The sequence below is a fragment of the Haliaeetus albicilla genome, chromosome 4, assembly GCF_947461875.1.
Source record: "Haliaeetus albicilla chromosome 4, bHalAlb1.1, whole genome shotgun sequence".
NCBI lineage: Eukaryota > Metazoa > Chordata > Aves > Accipitriformes > Accipitridae > Haliaeetus > Haliaeetus albicilla.
Window position 1 is genome coordinate 27,414,243 of NC_091486.1, and position 18,853 is coordinate 27,433,095.

Consider the following 18,853-nt stretch of genomic DNA (forward strand, 5'->3'; position numbering starts at 1 on the left):
TTTTGCCAAAGCATTTGGGACCTTTGCTTTGCCCAGTAAGTAAAAAGTATTATTTCGAATTACTTCTCACTTGAGAGTAATTAAAACCCAGACCACTGAAAGCAGAAACAATGAAAGGGCCAGCCCTGTAAATTCCAGCTCTCCTCCTCTTCTTCCCACCACTACATTTCTTTTAAAAGTTTCTCCTGTACACATAGCATCCTTCCAGAAGTTTGTTTTGGGAGCAAAAGCAGATGACAAAATGCATGACTATTTGAAGCCACAACAGCTAATTTTAAATAGACCATATCGCAACTACACAAGGCCCAACACAGCCATTAATCATGCATTAATGCAATATTGCCTCAATACAAGTTGGCTTCACAGGAAAATAAATACACCAGTAATTCTCTCCATGGCAAAATATTATTAGCTACTAGTATTAATCTATATTAAGTTTAATGGTTATGTTGGGTGGGTAGCGTAGAGCTTAAAAGCTTCCTGAGATTTCTTGACCAAAATCCAACATCTCATACTAATCATGTACCTGTGCTTGTACTTGCAAACAAAGTGCCAGGAGCTGCACTTGTAGGGAGTTTTCCATTATTTAGCTGCTTCACTCTTTTCAGGTGTGACTTCCCATTGTAATGAACTTGAGCTTGTGCTGCAGAGTTCAGCTGTATGTTGCACACTTCGCAGAAGGAAAACAGTATCTTCTTTTTTTCTTTGCTTAATTGATAGTCCTGTCTGTCATTCCTCAGTCCTTTTTCTTCAAAGCCCCGTAGAACAGCTGGTTGATTCATAATCCCATCTTCAAAGACGTGGTCAGGACTTAATGGACGCTTCATACCTACAAAGCAACAGACAAAATTGGTACCAGAAGCCAACTAATACCACTTACTACTAAATCAGCATTTTCTTTTTTAAAATGCTATACAATGTGAAACAAAGACCAGTTTTAACAAATAAGGTTCCAAATTGCAGAGGCGTCACTTAATAAATACATGCATTTGTGACACACCGCAGCGCTCAGAAATAGTAAATTGGCAATGTATCACAGTGTGAGCACAACAACTACTCAAAACAACTCATTATTTTGTTCTGCAAGCTCTCTATTTTAAAGCAGGTTTATTATTGCATCTCTAGCAGAGGTTAAGATTATTTTCAAATACATTTCCTTGGCCTCACTAAACACTGGTTCCAGAGCTTTTCACTTTTCAGTGCCCATAGCAGTACCCACTGTCTCAAGTACAATTATTCAACAAGAAGTATGCAGACAAGAGATGTTACTGAAACACTGGAAGACAGCAGAATGTTCAAGTGAGACTAATGAATACTTTCCACTTTTATATACCCCCAAATTTTCAGCCTTCGTACAACCATTAAGATGTTGTCTATAGTAGTCCGTCTATACCTTCACAATTAAAATTATTATACAGACAAATGCCAACTATAAGTTAGTCTTGTGGGATCTACACACATACACAGTAAATGACAGTCCCTGAACAACAATCCAAGAGCCTGAAATATGCACTTGTCCCTAGAGAATAAAAACCTCATCATGATAAATGAACAAGCTGCACAAAGAACAGTTTTATACATATGGGGGGGGGAGGTAGGGAGGTGTGTATTTTATTTAATGCATGCTGCTAAACCAGTAGAGAAGGAAGGGGCGGGTGGGGGGGGCTCTTTCTAAGGGGAAGAAGGGTCCAGGGTAACTCAAATAGAAAATATTTCTGTTATATTGGCTAAACAACTTGCTGTTTACACTTTATTCTTTCCCCCCACCACCCAAATACTGTGGATCAGCTGATGGCTGGCTCAGGGAGCTGTGCAGAAGAGCATCTCTTTCCAGGGAAGACTGCACCTATGTTCAGCTTTCAGAAGCAAAGATATCTTTGTGCACACATACCACCCTGTTAGGCAGGAGGAATTAGAGAGACCACAACTCCACACACACAAAACAAACCACAAAAGCAGTCATAGCAAACCTCCCCAAAACTGCGTAGTATTCACAAGCAATACTAGAATACTCCTCTCGTTACCCAGACAAGTATATTACCAGGAGAAAGTCTGTTTGGTTCTTTGGTACAGGTACGTAAATGGAAAAAACTTCAGAAATAGGTTAGAGTCATTTATATGGTGGGATGCAGTATTTCATCACATTCCTAACTTTAGCCCATGCTTAAAATTTTAGCATTTGTACAGATTCCTCCTCAAGCATGATTCACTGAATAAATAGAGTTCATAGTCATATATTTGTTTCATATAACTGACAGTCCTGTCTTCAAATAAACAATATAAACAATATATTCATTAAGATATACATGACATCAAATATTAAACCAAAAAATAATTATTAAAAATAATTGTAGGGTACAGGTACATTATTGCTTTTAAAAACAAAATACTACTGATCCTGCAAACCTAGGCTAGACACTGTCACACTAAATCATTTAAGCATAAGTATCATATTTCAAGGCAAGCAACCAAGATCCTCGACTCAGCTGAGCTTAGATGACATTTTCATCTGAAAATTTAATCTGCTTAGAGCTTTAGTATTTGTTACTTTTCAATGTATTTTTTAAACCATAAATAATTTCCCTTACTCCCTTTGTTTTCTGTATATTTTTCTTTCAACGGTGCTGTTGTCGGTCTTGTTCCCTAAAGTAAAAGGTTTTGAAACAAAAGTATTTTTATATTACATTTTTTTAGATGCTATAAACATACAAACATAATTATTTAATAATAAAATAGGTAACACTTTAAAAATCCTGGCCTGTCAGAAATCTCATACGGCTGCAGGAACCAAATAATAATTCAAAATATAATTCACTAATTATTTCAATAATCTATAAGATCTTAATGAAACTCAGGTAGTTTGGATGCATTTAAAAATGACAGAGGCAAACATCTGCATTAGGAAGCTGCATGGACCAGAAAGCAGACTGATAGAGCAGACAGCTCTGCTGAGTACCTGTAACAGCATGAGAACCTTACAAAGGAGGTTTATTTTGGAAAGCACCAGCCTGGTACTGCATTAGCCCATTATCATGGCAGCACAAGGTACACATTTGGACTGCACCCTTTGGTTTACTTTCATCCAAAGGAACAAAATCTCTCAACTGGTAAAGTCTGAGACTGCTGAAATATGAACCAAAGCGGGGTTAAGCGGGGAAAATCAGAGCACTTGCCTTAAAAGTGCACTCCTGATGTGACCAAAAATGTTTCTAATATGGACACACCCAGAAAGAACAACTGAGCACAGGAAGGACTCAAACACTGCACCTACACCCTAAGGCATCCCAGCTGCCAGTCTAGAAAGAAAATTAATGTTCAGACAAAGAAAAAGAAACTACTGTCCAAGGTTCACTTTTATTTTTACAAACAAAATAGTTTTAAATGCACTTTTACTACAAAGTACCATCTTAGTTGCATTAACACAGGACAAATCAGTCCTTAAAGCAATCTCTTGCTACTAATTTAAGAATTAAAAACCACAAGCTGAAATTTTAAAATAACCCTGATTGCCTAAAGCTGTGCATCTAAATTAAAAGGTGACCTGATTATAAGCAGCAATGACCTCACAACAACTGATGGGAGCAGCAGATGCAAAGCACTTCTGAAAAAATACCTGCACTAGGCATCTTAAACCTTTGCTTTAGCAGGGCTTGCAGCAGCAAAGTGTCTGACCGGTCCGACACTGGAGAGGACCTGTACATGCAGCCAAAGACCAAACCATGCTAACACTCAGAAGTCTGCCTTTTCCTACACAGAAATCCCAGCCCTCGTCTTCCTGGGATTTGAGATGCCTGAACATTTGGTACAGCAAATCATCTGCGTTTGAAAAGCCTTGTCCAGTCCCTTCTAAAGTGTTTAAGAAGAAAATGTTGGTGGCAAACATCCACGGAGATTTTAAAGTATGCAAATCTTTCACACAGTAATACAGCTTTTACCATAACTGATCACTTCTTGTGGTGTATCTGTTTGTTCAAAAAATAAAAAGATTATTACATGAAAGGTCCCATTTGTCTTTAAAATTTTGTCTCCTTCCTTTCTTCTTTAAAGTTAGGGTTGGAAAAACACACCTTTAAACATCTCTGCTGAAATGTCCCAGCTCTAGAATATACAGACCAAGTACTACTCTGCATTGAGTCAGTGTTAAGAATGTCACCATGAATGCAATTTATTTTGTAAGAGGTAACCTTTCTTTAGAAAGCTATCTGAATGCTTTACACTTTTATGAAAGAAACTTGTACATACATATTAAATTGTAATTTAGAAAAAAAAAAACAACAAAAAACCCACACAAACCAAAAAACTTCTGCATTCTTCCTGTTCTCTACATTTCCTAGTCCCTCAAATTTATGCAAGCAAGCATCTGGCAAGTGTCTTTTTCCTTCAAAAAGAGCTTTTCACTGCAGACAGATTTTGAAGAATTCTGGATGGTATTTATTCTTACCCACCAGGAGCCAGATATGAAATGGGGCCATTTTGTTCCTCAGGCTTACACACAGCTCAATAACATTATCATGTAACAGAAGCAGCTACTTGAGACTACAGTCAGTGAACTGAGAATAAAGAGAAGTTACATGATCATTACATTCTGCAAAATCAAAAAAATCATTTAGAGTAATATAGATGGGATTGTGAAGTATTTAGAAGTAGGTTTAAGACAAAAAAAAAAGAATGAGTTAATTAAAAGGGAGAACGGATAGAAATTATCATACGGGGAAAATACAATAGATCAATCCTGCAAGCTCCCACTTTTGTGTAACCTGGATACAGCACAGTAGAAGCCAAATCTCAGCAGCAGCTGATACATAACAATATCCACAAATTAAAATGTCCCATACACACACATTACAAAGGTAGTGCTATATCACTGTAGTTGTATTTACTCAACGACTTAGAGGACCAGATGCAATTAAAAATGGAAAGGTGAGAACATGAAACGAAGAAAAAAAGCAGGAAACAAAGAGCATCCAAGTATGGTAGAAAACATCCAGCTGAAATTATCTAGAAAAATCTAAGTCCGTAAAGGGATTGTATGTCATATTCATGTCATATTCATCTTTCACAGGTACTTGAAAGTCTGCTTCTTTCTCTTGCAACAGTAAGTTCTGATTCAAACCAGATATACTCATTTTTACTCTGATCAAAATCACAAGAGGAAGCAAGGAAGTAAGAGCTTTTCAGGTATTTGACGTAAGCTGTCACCAGACTAAATAAATTGTCCCCACCCCATCACATTTCCTCCCCAGTACACAGAACTGATCTACCCGAATAGATTCTGCAAGCAATACTGGAGCAAGAATAAATTAGTGATTTATGACACCACATTAAAATTCTTCTGTGTCATGAGATACCCTGTTAGGATTTCTGAAACCACATCTTCTCAGCCTCTTGCAGCTGGCAAAGAAATCTAAGTGTGGACATCCTTTGTACTTGAAGCTCAAGGCAATTAGCCTTTCAATTTAGCTAATTTACTTTTAAACAGAGTTGTGCTTTCAGAGGAGCTACAAAGAAGTATTATATATAGTACACTGCTGTAGGTGAGAATGTGCAAATCTTTACTCAAAGGAAATAAGCTTTGGTTATCCTAATGAATTAGTGATGGTTACATGAAGCATTCTTTTCCTGAGTGCTGGTCTAAACTTTCGCAATGACCATTCCCAATTAGTTGATACTTCAAAGAACCACTGTGCTCGAAATGTAATTAGACTGCCGTCCCTCTGTGGATCTGTGCCAGGTAAGCAAAATAGAAAACGTATTTTAAAAACTTACATATGGGCAAAGAGAATTTTCTCCTTTAGCCTTTGGAAATAGTTAAATGAGTTATGGAAGACCCAGGAACCAATATAAAAATTAACTGGCTTTCTATATTGTTACATTTCCAAACAGGTTCATTCAGACAACTAGCTTGAATAACTCCAGAGCATTATTTAAAAGAAACTCCCTAGAGCTGCTTTTGAGGAGTCTTATGACCTTTCTTATATTTTTAGATAGTATTTCCCAAACATAGATAAACTATCAAGAGGCATATGGTTTGCACCATCTGGGCAACAAGTTCTATTGGGATACTGTGGTGAACAGCATATGCATAGAGCCTTGTGCGCAGTATCCTACAGTGTTAAAAAAGCACTAGAGACTATTTTGAAGCCAACCTTGAAAAATCCCCCATATGTTTAAGGGACCAGCTTTCTTTCAGAAGATGTGTTCCTCTTTCTTTCAGTACAAATCAAAACAGAGAACTGCCATGTTTGATCTTCATCTTGTTCTGAAATTCCTCAAGGAGACATCATATTCTGCAATGTTTCCACCTGTCAAACTATTTATTACCCATCCATACACATCTGATCACTCTTCCTTATTTCTTTCATCTCTGCTCACAATGCACATAGAATGTTTTAATTTAAAGTTACAGTAAAAACTGGATGGTTCAGAAAAGTAAATACATTTTTATTCCTGTGACAGGTAAAGAATAATCAGGTAATCATGGCACACTGACCAAACTGGGTTAAGTAATTTTAGCCTGTATTTTGATGCTGGTTTATCAATGTGAAGAGGAATAGGAAGTCAGCGTGCTATTCCTGTGCATGAAAAGTTTTGAATGGTGTAGTATGACAAATGGCTGACAGCCTCTTCACTAACACATTTTAGAGTATTTAACATTTGAACAAGATTCTCTTTAAGCTACAAAAACAGATGGTTGTTTCACAACACAAACATTAGCTGTTCGGTACAAGGTAATTCAGAAAACTGAAAACATTCAGGTAGTATTTTGCTTTGTTCTACCAGCCTTGAAATTGTCCATGTTAAGGAAACCTGAAGTTAGACCTACTGTACTATACTGTGAGCTCAGCTAAACTGGAATAAATAAAATCACTCTTGACTTACATTATCACAGACTGCAGTTGCATGTGCCCATGTTTGTAGCTAGCTCTAATTATAAAGTTGATCCTTTCCTCTTTAACCCCCATACTCACAGATTTCTGGCATTCTTAACAGGAATAGATTTACACATCGACTTATTTGCCAAAGAGATATATCCTCACCTGACATAACATATCTGACTGCTGCCAAGAAGGTTAATCAAGTCTGAAGTCCAGACAGATATATTGGATTATGCTTCAAGAGGAACAGATAGTTTTCCAGCATTATCGTAACATGATTTTGCTTGATGAACCATTTGACAAGTTGGTGCCTTCTGCTCGGGAATCTGTCATTAAGTCATTACTTACCTTCAGTTAACTTGCACTCTACTGTAAGTACTCTTATCTAATTGTAGAAGAACATCTAGATGCCCAAAGTGTCCAACACATGGTTGTATATGTCATCTCAGACTTTTGTCCTCCCCTACCACATGTGTAAATCTATCAATCAGAGAGAATAGACCTGCCAGGAAAATGGCTACTCAGCTCCCTTAGCTTTCTCCATCAACAAGTCTGTTGAATAAATCCATACAACATGCCCGATAACCACATTGCCACCCCAGTGTGTTCTCTGCAACACATTCAATCAAGTACCACACAGTCCAGTCTTTGTGTTTTAGTGTCCTCATAAACAGAGTCCACAACATACCAAACATCACTGATTGTCATTATTGGGTCTTGTTTACACCTTATCACTGATTGTCATTATTGGGTCATGTTTACACCTTATCACTGATTGTCATTATTGGGTCATATTTACACCTTATTTCACCCAGGAACTCTAGTTTTCTATCAAAGATCTAAACCCCAAATATTCTGTATTTCTAAAGCAACACCCATGAAGGACGAAAAAAAAACACAAAAATATAGGCAGACTTAAATTAGTTCTTTGTTGGACAAAGGCCAGGATTAAAACATCTCAACATGCCAAAATGCCAAGCAGTCAGCAAAAAATAATAATAATTAAAAAAAAAAGTGGGATGCTTTTAAAAGGTTAAACATGTGAGAAGTACAAGTAATTGTAATAGCAACTCCTCGAAAAGTAGATGAAAATTTTTAAAAAGGCTTAATTTTTCCAAGCAGAAATTAACAAAGTGAGTTTTCTTAAGTGTATTCCCAATGTTGCTCATTTTCACAATCTGCTTCCTAGAGACTAGGGAACTGTCTTATCAATTACTAATTTGATAAAATAAATTTAATTATATTGTCTCTAAGATAACTTTCTAAGACTATGTCCTAAATCTCTAGATTTCTACAAAGTTGCTAGATTGTTTTTTTTTTTATCTTTCAAAGTATTGTATCCAAGTATTCTTTTAAATCAAAGGACTCCTCTTGTATTCCTCCATCAAAACAACATCTACATTGAATAACATAAAACAATTAGATGCATCTCCACCAGATTTTAGAACTCAGAAGAGCTGAAAACAAACTTATGAAACAAAAATGATGTAGAAATCATCTCAAGATGATCAAAGAGAATCATCTCTTAAAACATAAGATAACAACACCCACTGTAAAGCAAATGGCTGTTAACTAATTGGAGAACTGGTACAAGATGTAAGGTACATCTAGTGAAGCATCTATTTTAATTATAAAAAAAAAGTTTTAGGCATGAACTTGCACGAATAAAGATCAAAACCCACTGACATAATGGGAGATTCCCACAGGGTATTTATACCTGGCTGTTGCTTTATCCTGCTGAGCATAATCACATTTGAGGAGCAAATAAAGCTTTGGTCTCAGGAAGCAAAAATCATTTCCCACCTTTCTTAAAAATATCAAGAATTCACCTGAACATAAAAGGAAACCATAACGGAAAGCCAGGCATAGTAGACAGCCATCTTGTTCATATAGCCTAAGTCTGACAATACTAGGAGCTGAATATAAGCTGTACTGGAAAACATTATTTCAGGATAAAGCCTGGTAATGAACACAAGAGCAGGAACTTTGAGGACTTTGAGAAAATAATAGCTGGGCATGAACAAAGAACAAACTACATTCAGAAATAGTGTGAGATTGAAATACATCAGCTTGCTTGACAGCACTAAGAATACAAAGAGAAAACCCTGCTCAAAACTGCAAGCATGATCAGTGGCAGTGAATGTCAACCCTAGAAGTGCTCCTAAAAAGATGGTCCCAGAATATTCATCCATGAGAGACTGTCATGTCCACATAAACTATTGATTCTCTTTTGGAACTGAAAAAAATATTGAAAGCAATGTTCCCTTATAGTACAAATGTAAAGGGACATAACGTATGTTTTGTCTTATTAACTACTTAAGACTTAACGATCAAGTTGTAAGAGAACTATCCAACTGGTACTGACAGACCATAAGAACAGGCAAGTGGATCACCTAGTTTGAAGTCACCTGCAGGAACAGACCAGGTAGAAGTTAGCATTGCCTTGAATGTAACCTTCACTCTCCATTTTCCTTGTTTAAAGGAACCAGAGCTAAGCATATTTTGTGCTGATACACACTTGGAGAGGCCTCTGGCAGTCGAAGATACGGCCACTCCCTAATTCTTCCTGCTCACACACAGACTTGCACAGACCTCTCCTAAACTCGAGCTGCCAGTCACCTCAGGCTTTAAGCAACTGCTGCCTGCAAAATCCATTCTGAATACCTATCTTATTCCACATTACAATACACACTTCCATTCATAAAAAATGTGGCAGCCTTTGGCTGGTTTTGCTGACATTTCACACCCTGGTCCAGAAATAGCACATGTGCTTCCATGCTGCAGCTAATCCACCTTGCTCTACCCTCAATTAAAAGCCTGTTAGAGTGCATTTGCTCATACAAATCTGACAGACAAACATTCCTCATTTCTTTGCATTCCACCCAGTGCAACTGTACTACTGCATTAATCTAATTTGGGTTTGATAAACTTTTGGACATACCTCTAACCTTTACATTTTAATTTTAAGCTGAAAGGTAGTATGTGAATTAAGAATTCATGTGGGGTTTTGTTTGGTTTTCTTCCCTTTTATTATTGATTTGTATAAAATCAGTATACTATTTCCATATCATACTTAAGAAGCAAAAACACTTGAAGAGACTCAGATAGCATATCCCCCCCACCCCAAAACCTTCATACCAAAGAACCATTGGCAATTCCAACAGCACTAAACTGAATAAGCATTTTAAGCCCCACAGTCTTGTAGATGTTCTGCACCAAGTATCCTGAAGGTACAGAGAAAAAGAATAGTCAAGTCAGCTATTTGAATCACTAAAGTAGATGCCATTTCATTACACTGTTGCTTCATACCTATTTCAGCAAATACACAGACTAGCTAAGTGCAAATAAAAAATGCTTTAACACAAAACAAAACTGATGTCTTAACTGCACTATAAAGCAAATCGCACGATACATGCACAGATTTCTTCTTTTCAAAGATGTTTGTACTTGATACAAGCCAGAGCTTCCTACAGGACCAACTTTACTTTTTTTTTTTTTTTTTAAATACTCAAAGAGCCTGTCACATGAATGACAAGCAACCCTTCCAAGCAAAACTGGTCTAAATAGTATTTCTCAAAGTACTCATGTCCGGAAGAGAGGCTTAAGTGCATAGAGCCAGGGACAGAGAGGATGAGGGAAGTGGCCTGTGGGTATCCTCATGGTTCACACTTCTGTCTGTGCATCCCCCACCTAGGAGAAAGGAAAATGGGAGGAGGGCCAGAAGATGTGCATTTCCATTCCTGCATCTGGAACAAAACTATGCGATGTTCTTTTGCAAGTTATTTTACACCTTTGTGTCCAAATCACCCCCTCCCTCCACCCATCAACTCAGACTATACTGTCAAAGCAAGGGCACATTGTATAGCATGCATTTGTGCTGCTCATTATCAGCATCAGGTATGATCTGATAAGAGGCATCTAAACATCACCTCTAACACAGTACCTAAGAAACAGAAGAATTTTTTTTAGCACAAAAGCACCAACAGAGATTAAAGATCTGTCAAAATAAGGGCCATTCAAGTTCACCATCAAAATGAACAACTATGGAAGAATCACCTTACACCCTCCCGTATTACGGAGATGGACCCACAGCACACAATTCAGCTTTTGCTGATTACTGCATAAAGTGAGCTTCTTGCAGTGTTGACTGCATACCAACTGCTGCACTAACAAGCAGTGTCTTCCTTCGGACATTTACAAACATCAGAATGCTTATTCATGACAGTCCCACATATCATCTGCCATCCCAGATGGTGACTGGTGGGATGCTGATTTTGTCCTAAGGCAGTTACCACCCACGAAGATAGTATATGTCGGGCTAAACAAAAAGCATGTGCCATCTGCTGTCAAGTTTATAAGACTTCTTGAGACCTACGAGGTTAGTTTAAGTTTATTTTAGATCAGACAGGTCAGGAGGCTATAGGTCTCTAAATGCCCAATAAAATAAGGGTAAGTTGCACTGTAACAGACATGCAGTAAATCAAGAACAAATTACAATGTGCTGCTGGGGCCACCTCTAATGCCCTGAGAGCAGCAAAGGATTCTCACTGTGATCAGTGGCAAAAGGCACATACAGCCCACAAGCTCAGAGGGAACCTGAGACCAAGAAGCATGATGAAATTCTGCAGAACTTACAGATTTCTTTGGCCTGAAGAAATTTTAGAAGTTTTCTTTCTTGCTGGCATGATGGTTTTTCTGCCTCCTTTCCTTGCATCTCTCTACAGCTATCATTTTGACAGCTGTTCTCCATCTTATGATTTCTTGCCCAGCCCCAACTCTCTTCCTACCCTCGTATCTCCATAGATTCTTCTTATCCCCCTGCTCATGTGCTGTCATACTATATACATATAGAGGAAAGAAAAGTCAATTAAAAAGCAGAACTAGTGTGACATCTTCTGCCTGCCTTACAAACAGTGTAAACTTCCTCTTACTCACTTCATCTGTCATATCCATTTATAGATGGTTAACAGAATACAGCAGTTTCCCCAATCTGGGGCCATTAAGCACTCAAACTACATAAAATAATTCTACAAATTCTTATTAAATCATCTAATTACATCTCTTTTTGTACATTGATAAAGATCCAAAGCAAGCAGAGAAAATAGAAAAACACATCCACTGGTGCATTTTTCTGAACATTTCTAAATTACTAGGTACACAAAAACCTTTCACTGAGGCAGGGAATTAGCCCTTGCACAAGCATAAAGGTTACAGCACTGTCTGCACAGATGAAAAAAAAAGTATTGCTTAAGAAGTAGAATTTCAGAACACGGCCAAATTGCCTTTAAATCATTAACATCAGAAAAACAGGACACAAAGGAGAGAGATCATGAAGGTCAGTACTGCCCAGTAATGAGACAGGGATTGCAAAGGTCTCTGGGGAGGCCCAACACTGTTAGAGCCCTTGGTGCTACAGCCCATGCCAACACAGCTGCATCAGCAGAGATCCTTCCTGGAAGCCCAGCAGCAGATGCTGAACGAAGATGCCTCCAGCCAGCACAAATGCATCACCTCCTCCAGCATTCATACCATGTGGGGCAGAAGAACAGAATGCACCAGTCACCTCCAAATGACAGCTTAGCTCTTAAGAAAAAGCAGGGGCCATCTAAAGAAAGTCTGGAAAAGTATATGCAAAGAGAAGGATTTGTCATTCCTCTCCCCCCGCACAAGGAACCAGAGGCAATGAGGGGTACAAGGTAGTTTCTCCATGCGCCTTAACAAAAAGTTTCCTTACTCTTCTTTAAATGACTTAGTACAACTGTCAGTTGCTTTAAACCATCCTAGGCTGCTTCCTCTACTGCAGAGACCACAAATACCAATCTATGCATCCTACTGCTGCTACCTGAAGAACACATGGCTTTATTACATGTCCATGTAATCATAAAAGTAATTAAAACTCAATACCATAATAAAGTTATTTAACACAAAAAGATCTGACAAATAAAATTATACAATTCACAGTTAGTCTTATACTGTCACCTTGCACAGAACAGAATTCTGGCGTCTCCTTAGGGATATAAACATTTTTCCACCTTTCATTTTATAACTATGAATCTGAAGTCTTCACAGAAATTCATGCATACTGCTCCCATAAAAAGTAAAAACGTAATTTTGCGAAGGGATAAACTTCCGATTAAGGCAGTCACACTGAAAATTGGCCATTAATCTCCTCTGAATAAATATAACCCCCAGAAAGATGGAAGTGTGAACAGAATATATATTTTTTGCACTTGAAAATGCTGAGGCACACAACAAGCAGCTTTTACTTTAGCATTTACAGCTGAAGTTATCCTTCAGAAGCCCATTCTACTCTCGAGATATTTCTCTCCAGTCATTCACTTTTCAAAGCCCTTTGCAACTTTAAGATTGCAGTAAAGCAGACTTCTATACCTTATTTCAGTAGATCTTGCTCCCTTGTCTGAGCTGTCACATTCCTTGGGAGACATTTGGTGGTTTTTCAACTTCCTAAACATTTTATTAATTAAGAAATTTTAAAAAAATACTCTTTTTGCAATGTATAGACAGTTGACTTCATAATACGAAACATCCTTGTGATAAACAATTCCTCTAACCGATCCCCCGATTAATGAAGGCCTTGCTCTCTCACACTAGCTTACCTAGTTGACCTAGTTATGCTTTGCTGAACAGCTGATAAGTGAAAACAATTTATGTTAAAAGACAGTTTAAAATACACTTATTGCCTTAAAAGATCCAGTGGATTGAATATGCCTCCTGTGCTGACATCACAAACATGACATTTTGAAACATCAAACATTTGGAAAGGTTCACTTAAGAAAAACTAATTTGTCAATCTGATGTCTCTTTTGCTTATGACACTCCACTCATCAGTTCAGGGCTGCTAGCTCTCAGAATTGTATCTTGCAGTATTAGGCATTTTTCTTAAGCCTGGCTCATGCAGTCATAAAAATCCCTAGGAACTCTAGCTTTTTAAATATCCCTCTAATCCTTGCAGAGATGACTGAAAATACGAACCCTAGAGGCTCAAAAACTAGAAGGGAATTAAAGAGAAACCAATTTCCATTTTTTTCTAGGAGCTGACAAGATTTTTGAATGTTCAGAGCTGACAGTATTTCTGGCAGCTAGGCAGGAGCATTGATGTTCTCTCAGCCATACACTTGATAAAGTCCTGTACTGCTGCTATCCTTTATCACTGGAAGAAACACAGGACTCAACCCCTGCCCCCACCTCCCCCCCCCCCCCAAAAAAAAAAAACAACAAAAACAAACCTTCAATTTCAGTCCTCATCTACCTCAGCCCGGACAAAGCTCTGACAATCAGACCTGTATTTGGCCATACGAGGTTTTCCAGGGTGATCTCCAGCCACTTTTGTTCCAGGCCAACACTAGGTGTTGGTTTCAAGTTTCTCTTCCCCTGGCCTGTTCAGTCCATAAATGCATCAGAAGGCAGGTGTCTCCACTTCCCCCATGTTCCCACAACCTCCCCCTTCCCTTAGCCTTTATTTTCCAAGACTAATGAAGTCTCCCCATAAAAAAAACAGGATCTTCTTTTCCCTGACCAGAACATTTCTCTGCACCCGTCTCAGTCTGAACTTATCACTAGCGGTAATCAAATTGGTTCCCTGAACTCCAGATGGGGCTTCATCAGTTTTGCAACTGCAACGTTAATACTTCCTTATCCCTAAAAAGCAGGAAGGTTAGGCATCACTAGTGCATTTAACAAAACACTTATAAACAATATACAAATCTCTTTTTTATTTGTTTAATTATGTTTCATTAGGTATAGCAATTAACTGGCAAGTATCAGTGAGAGTTCTCAGCTATTGTAATTCATTCAGCTTATGCTAAATGGCCAATTCAATCAGTAACCCAAACGGTCAATTAAATGCCACTTTATTGTTTTTAAGTATTTATCAGTCCTTAGCCAAGATATGAACAAAGAAAGCCCAGTTCAACTGTCAGCAGAAACACCATCATCTGCCACAGGAAACCACATGAGAAAACAACTAGAGTTCAGAGACCCCACAAGACATCCTCATAAAGGAATGGATATTAAGGACTTAGTTTCCAGAAAAAATTCCAAATACATATGGCTGCAAATTTTCCAATGACATTTTCTACTTCCCCTTGGAAAATCCGGTTTTGCAGCCAGTCTTCTCTAGAAAATAATCAATGTAGTCAAAATGTTATTTTCAGAAATTGCATACTCATTAAATAGCATCATGAGCACCTGTTTCAGCACTGTCAAACAAGCATCACAAATGGAAAAATTGGAAACTTAAGAACTTAAGAACATTCAAAGGGTTTTTTGTTTAACATTTAAGGACTTTTCCCCAAATTTGGAGCAGGAATCAAAATTGACATTGAGAAGTTAAGTGAGGTAACAGCTTTGGTTTCCAAATGCTTTTAAACAACAAGGTCTTTAATTCAGAGACCGTTCATGAACTAGGCTGAACTGCAAAAGTCTCCTCAATCCTGCTCACATTTTGAACTGGGGCATGGTTCAGGTGGCAGTTGTAGCTGTGCTAGAGATGATCAACAAATATTTTTCAGGAAGTGGGGCTGTATCCTAATCCTCACACTCCTCCTTTAATATATGAAAAATCTCTTCTAAAAATTAAATAAAAAACCCCAAAGAAAGCAAAAAATAGGCAATAGGGAGAAAGAAGCATCTTAACTGCTAACTCTGTAACTGAGTGCAACTACAGATGCTATAGCAGAACCTTCAGCCACAGTACAACAGTATCCTGGTATTGATCAACCTGGAGCTTTTGACCTCTAAAGATATTCAAAGTTCACATTGGAACATGACAAATTCTCAGGAGAAAGTCATGGGACAGTCACCATTCTCATTTCATTGAGATTCTCATTGCATACTTGTGGCCCAGCCTTACATTTCTCACACTGCAAAAATTCCCAGAGGTAACTGGAGCATACAAAAAAGGAGAGCAATCTCATGTCCACCTTTGGGTTTGCCCAGCTTCATAAACTGCAGTGACCGAAAATTAACACAGCTAATCCCCTATGGATTAACCACATTCAAAATGTCAAAAGCTGTAAGACACCTTTAGTCTGTCAACACAAGAAACAAAATTTAACAGGTTACTCTATCCTATCTCCTATCCTTGCCTAACTTTGGGCAGACCAAAGTTCTTGCACAACTCCTTGAGCAAGCATGACACGCAACACCATTCTATTCCATTGCTACTGCTGGGCCAAGCATATACACACACATATATAAACCATATATGGGCACCTAGTCAGATTCTCTTGCTTTACCCTTTCCATGAAGTGGCAGTAAAACAGACATCCTGTTACCCAAATGCACAAGCCATTACTCAAATAGCTTTAACTCTCAAGATAGCACATGCAGTATAGTTACCATTTATTGGAAGTCTGTTTTATCCAGCTTCTCGGTGAGAAACTAAGCAGTATCTATTACATTTATTAAAAAAAAAAAAAAAAAAAAAGAGAGAATTCACAGGTTCCAAAACCAAGTAGAGGTAGGTCACAAGTTTTTTGCCATGATTTCCTAAAGGCATTTCAGACTGCTCTAACATAGCTGCATTCAAGGTCTCCTTTCAACATGCACTGAACAATGTCCTCCCAGTTCTGCAAAGGTATTCACTAATAACTTCTGTCCCAGGTAAAGTTTTCCTAACTTCATTTTGAATTATACTGTAAATCCAAAGGACAAGATCCATACCTACTTACACTTGCTATAGCAATAGGTGCAGCTACATCAAAAGGACAAAACATGACTTAGGTACTAATGACTCCTTTTTTGCTCTCAAAACAATCTGTAGGTACAGTACACAGGCTGATCTAATGCCTGCTTCTGCCCTGAGGGAACATCTTATCTAGATTATCTGAATAAATCCTGAATAACAATAGAGGAATGGTTTAATCATGCATATTTTCTAGATATGAAGATAGATAAAACAGTATCAAAGGACCTTAACTCTTTTTCCTGTGTCTGACTGCTTGGACTGTAAACAATAATTTAGGACCACTTCATCTGTTCTCTTGTTGATCTTCCCAAACCAAATAGATGGACCAGGGAACCACAAAGTTAAATTACTTTCTTTTTGCAGTCAATTCATCTGATTCCTTTAATGAACATGCATATTTCAGAGTAAGCACAAATTTTGGGGGGAAACTTTAAGAGAGAACCTGGAACTTTGCAAAGTTCTTATTGCAACAACCACACACAAAAAAAAGTAGTATAGCCCCAACACTGAGGTCATTAATAAATACAGCCTGCCTAAATTTTTCATTTCACATCCTAAACATTGTTACATTGTACTGCTAAACAGCTGCCACTTCTCACTCTCAGGATATCATAAATTCATTGTTATGTGATGCAATTCCCATTTTTAAAATACATACAGACCCTCTGAAATAAAGCACACTACACAAATTCATGTAATTTATTACCAGTGATAAGCATTTACTTGCTATTCTAGGGATTAACATCAGTAAACATTCTGGAAACAAGTTCATATGGAATACCAATTATTCAGTTTGCCCCCCCCCCCCCTTTTTTTTTAAATACTTAACTAGACTTCATACTCTGTGGATAAAAGACATGAACAAGGAGGAACATCAGCTGATTTTCCTAAACCAAATCACACTAACAATTTACCCTAGCATACTGCAGAACACTGAAAGAAAAACACTGCGATTTTTCCAATGTGCATAAAAATCATAGTGAACTCATTTACTGAAAGTAGAATAGAAATCTAATCAAAGAAAGCTGCATGGAATAGCTATATTCTATATAGGAATAATGAATTATATTTCAGATTAATTCTTGTGCAAGAGAAATAGTTGGGAACAAATAAATTGGTGTCCTAAAACTCTGTCGGAGAATGAAGTCATTTGGGAAGTACAGCTGTTGCCCTTTAGAGATTTGGATTAAAATCCATCATTATCTTTCAGTTAATACTCTTTCATCGACCAATCAGCAGTCATATGGTGTTTACCAACCCTGGTCACTTAACCCACTTGAATGGCCTTTGTGCTATAATTTGTACTTCAATACAATCAGATTACTTCTAATCTAAATGATTTGTGTCCTTTATGGGACAGATAAACACTAATCCCAAGGTTTCTAAAACATAGCAAGCCTAAACAGTGGCAGTACGGCATCCACGGTTTGCCGTTTTAATAGAATATTTCATTCAAGTTCAGAAATATTTGATTTGATCGTAGTGACCCCGCCTTTCAGATACTCATTCCGAATTTCTTATATGGACAAAGAGGAAAGATTTATCAGCAAACGCCACCACTCAGATATACAAAATTAGCAGCAAATAATCAATACTTAGATACTACTTTTTTATCAAATTATTTCACAGGAAAAAAATATTTATTCTTTAAAAGTACACTAAGCAAGAGTTACACATGGTAATGGCCCACAGTCCCCAGTTCTCAATTTAAAAAGTCCACCTGTTCAGAAGAGTTTTCCTAGGATTCAGCAGTTAAAGTGTCCTCAATCATTCCTGTTCTTCAGTTAATCTTGGGTGACACTTGGAAGAAACGGCACTGCAGTGCAAATCTAACATCTAATTACATTTAACAGTAATACGCTTAGGTTCTGATCTCACAAATGCTTCTGCACAGGTGGATCAGTGAGCATGCAACAATCTCCCTAGAAAAGGGGGGACCCACAAATGCAAATATATTTGCATGATTGGAGCCAGGTCCATCAATGTATCCATACCTCAAAAAACGCTGGAGTTGGAAACAAGAACATATAAATAGTTCAGTAGTAACCTCACGGTGACAGCAAGTATGCAAACACCTTCGTACGTAAAGATACTATCAGTGGTACCCTACTATATTCACATATTCACCAACATATATATTTCTTACCTAGAAAAATTGGAATTTTAATTACACATTTCCTACAAAACATATCACCTTGTCAAATATAACTGATCATATCCCAGGTTAAGCCAGGATGAGCCTACTCATAATTGGATAAAACATTCCCAA

At 37.6% G+C, this 18,853-nt stretch overlaps 1 protein-coding gene across 5 annotated transcripts in view; it reads right to left on the minus strand.

Annotated features, from left to right (window-relative positions):
* The window catches only part of ZNF385B (zinc finger protein 385B), a 179,503-nt gene that overhangs the window by 147,032 nt on the left and 13,618 nt on the right, over nt 1-18,853 (minus strand). For 3 of the 5 annotated variants that reach the window (XM_069781574.1, XM_069781577.1, XM_069781576.1), the window contains exon 2: nt 527-829. In XM_069781574.1, the coding sequence (XP_069637675.1) occupies nt 527-827 (301 nt within the window). In that variant the 5' untranslated portion in view covers nt 828-829. Of the gene's footprint in view, nt 1-526; nt 830-9,203; nt 9,284-18,853 lie in introns of those variants that run through there. The other 2 variants (XM_069781575.1, XM_069781583.1) reach the window with 2 other exon arrangements.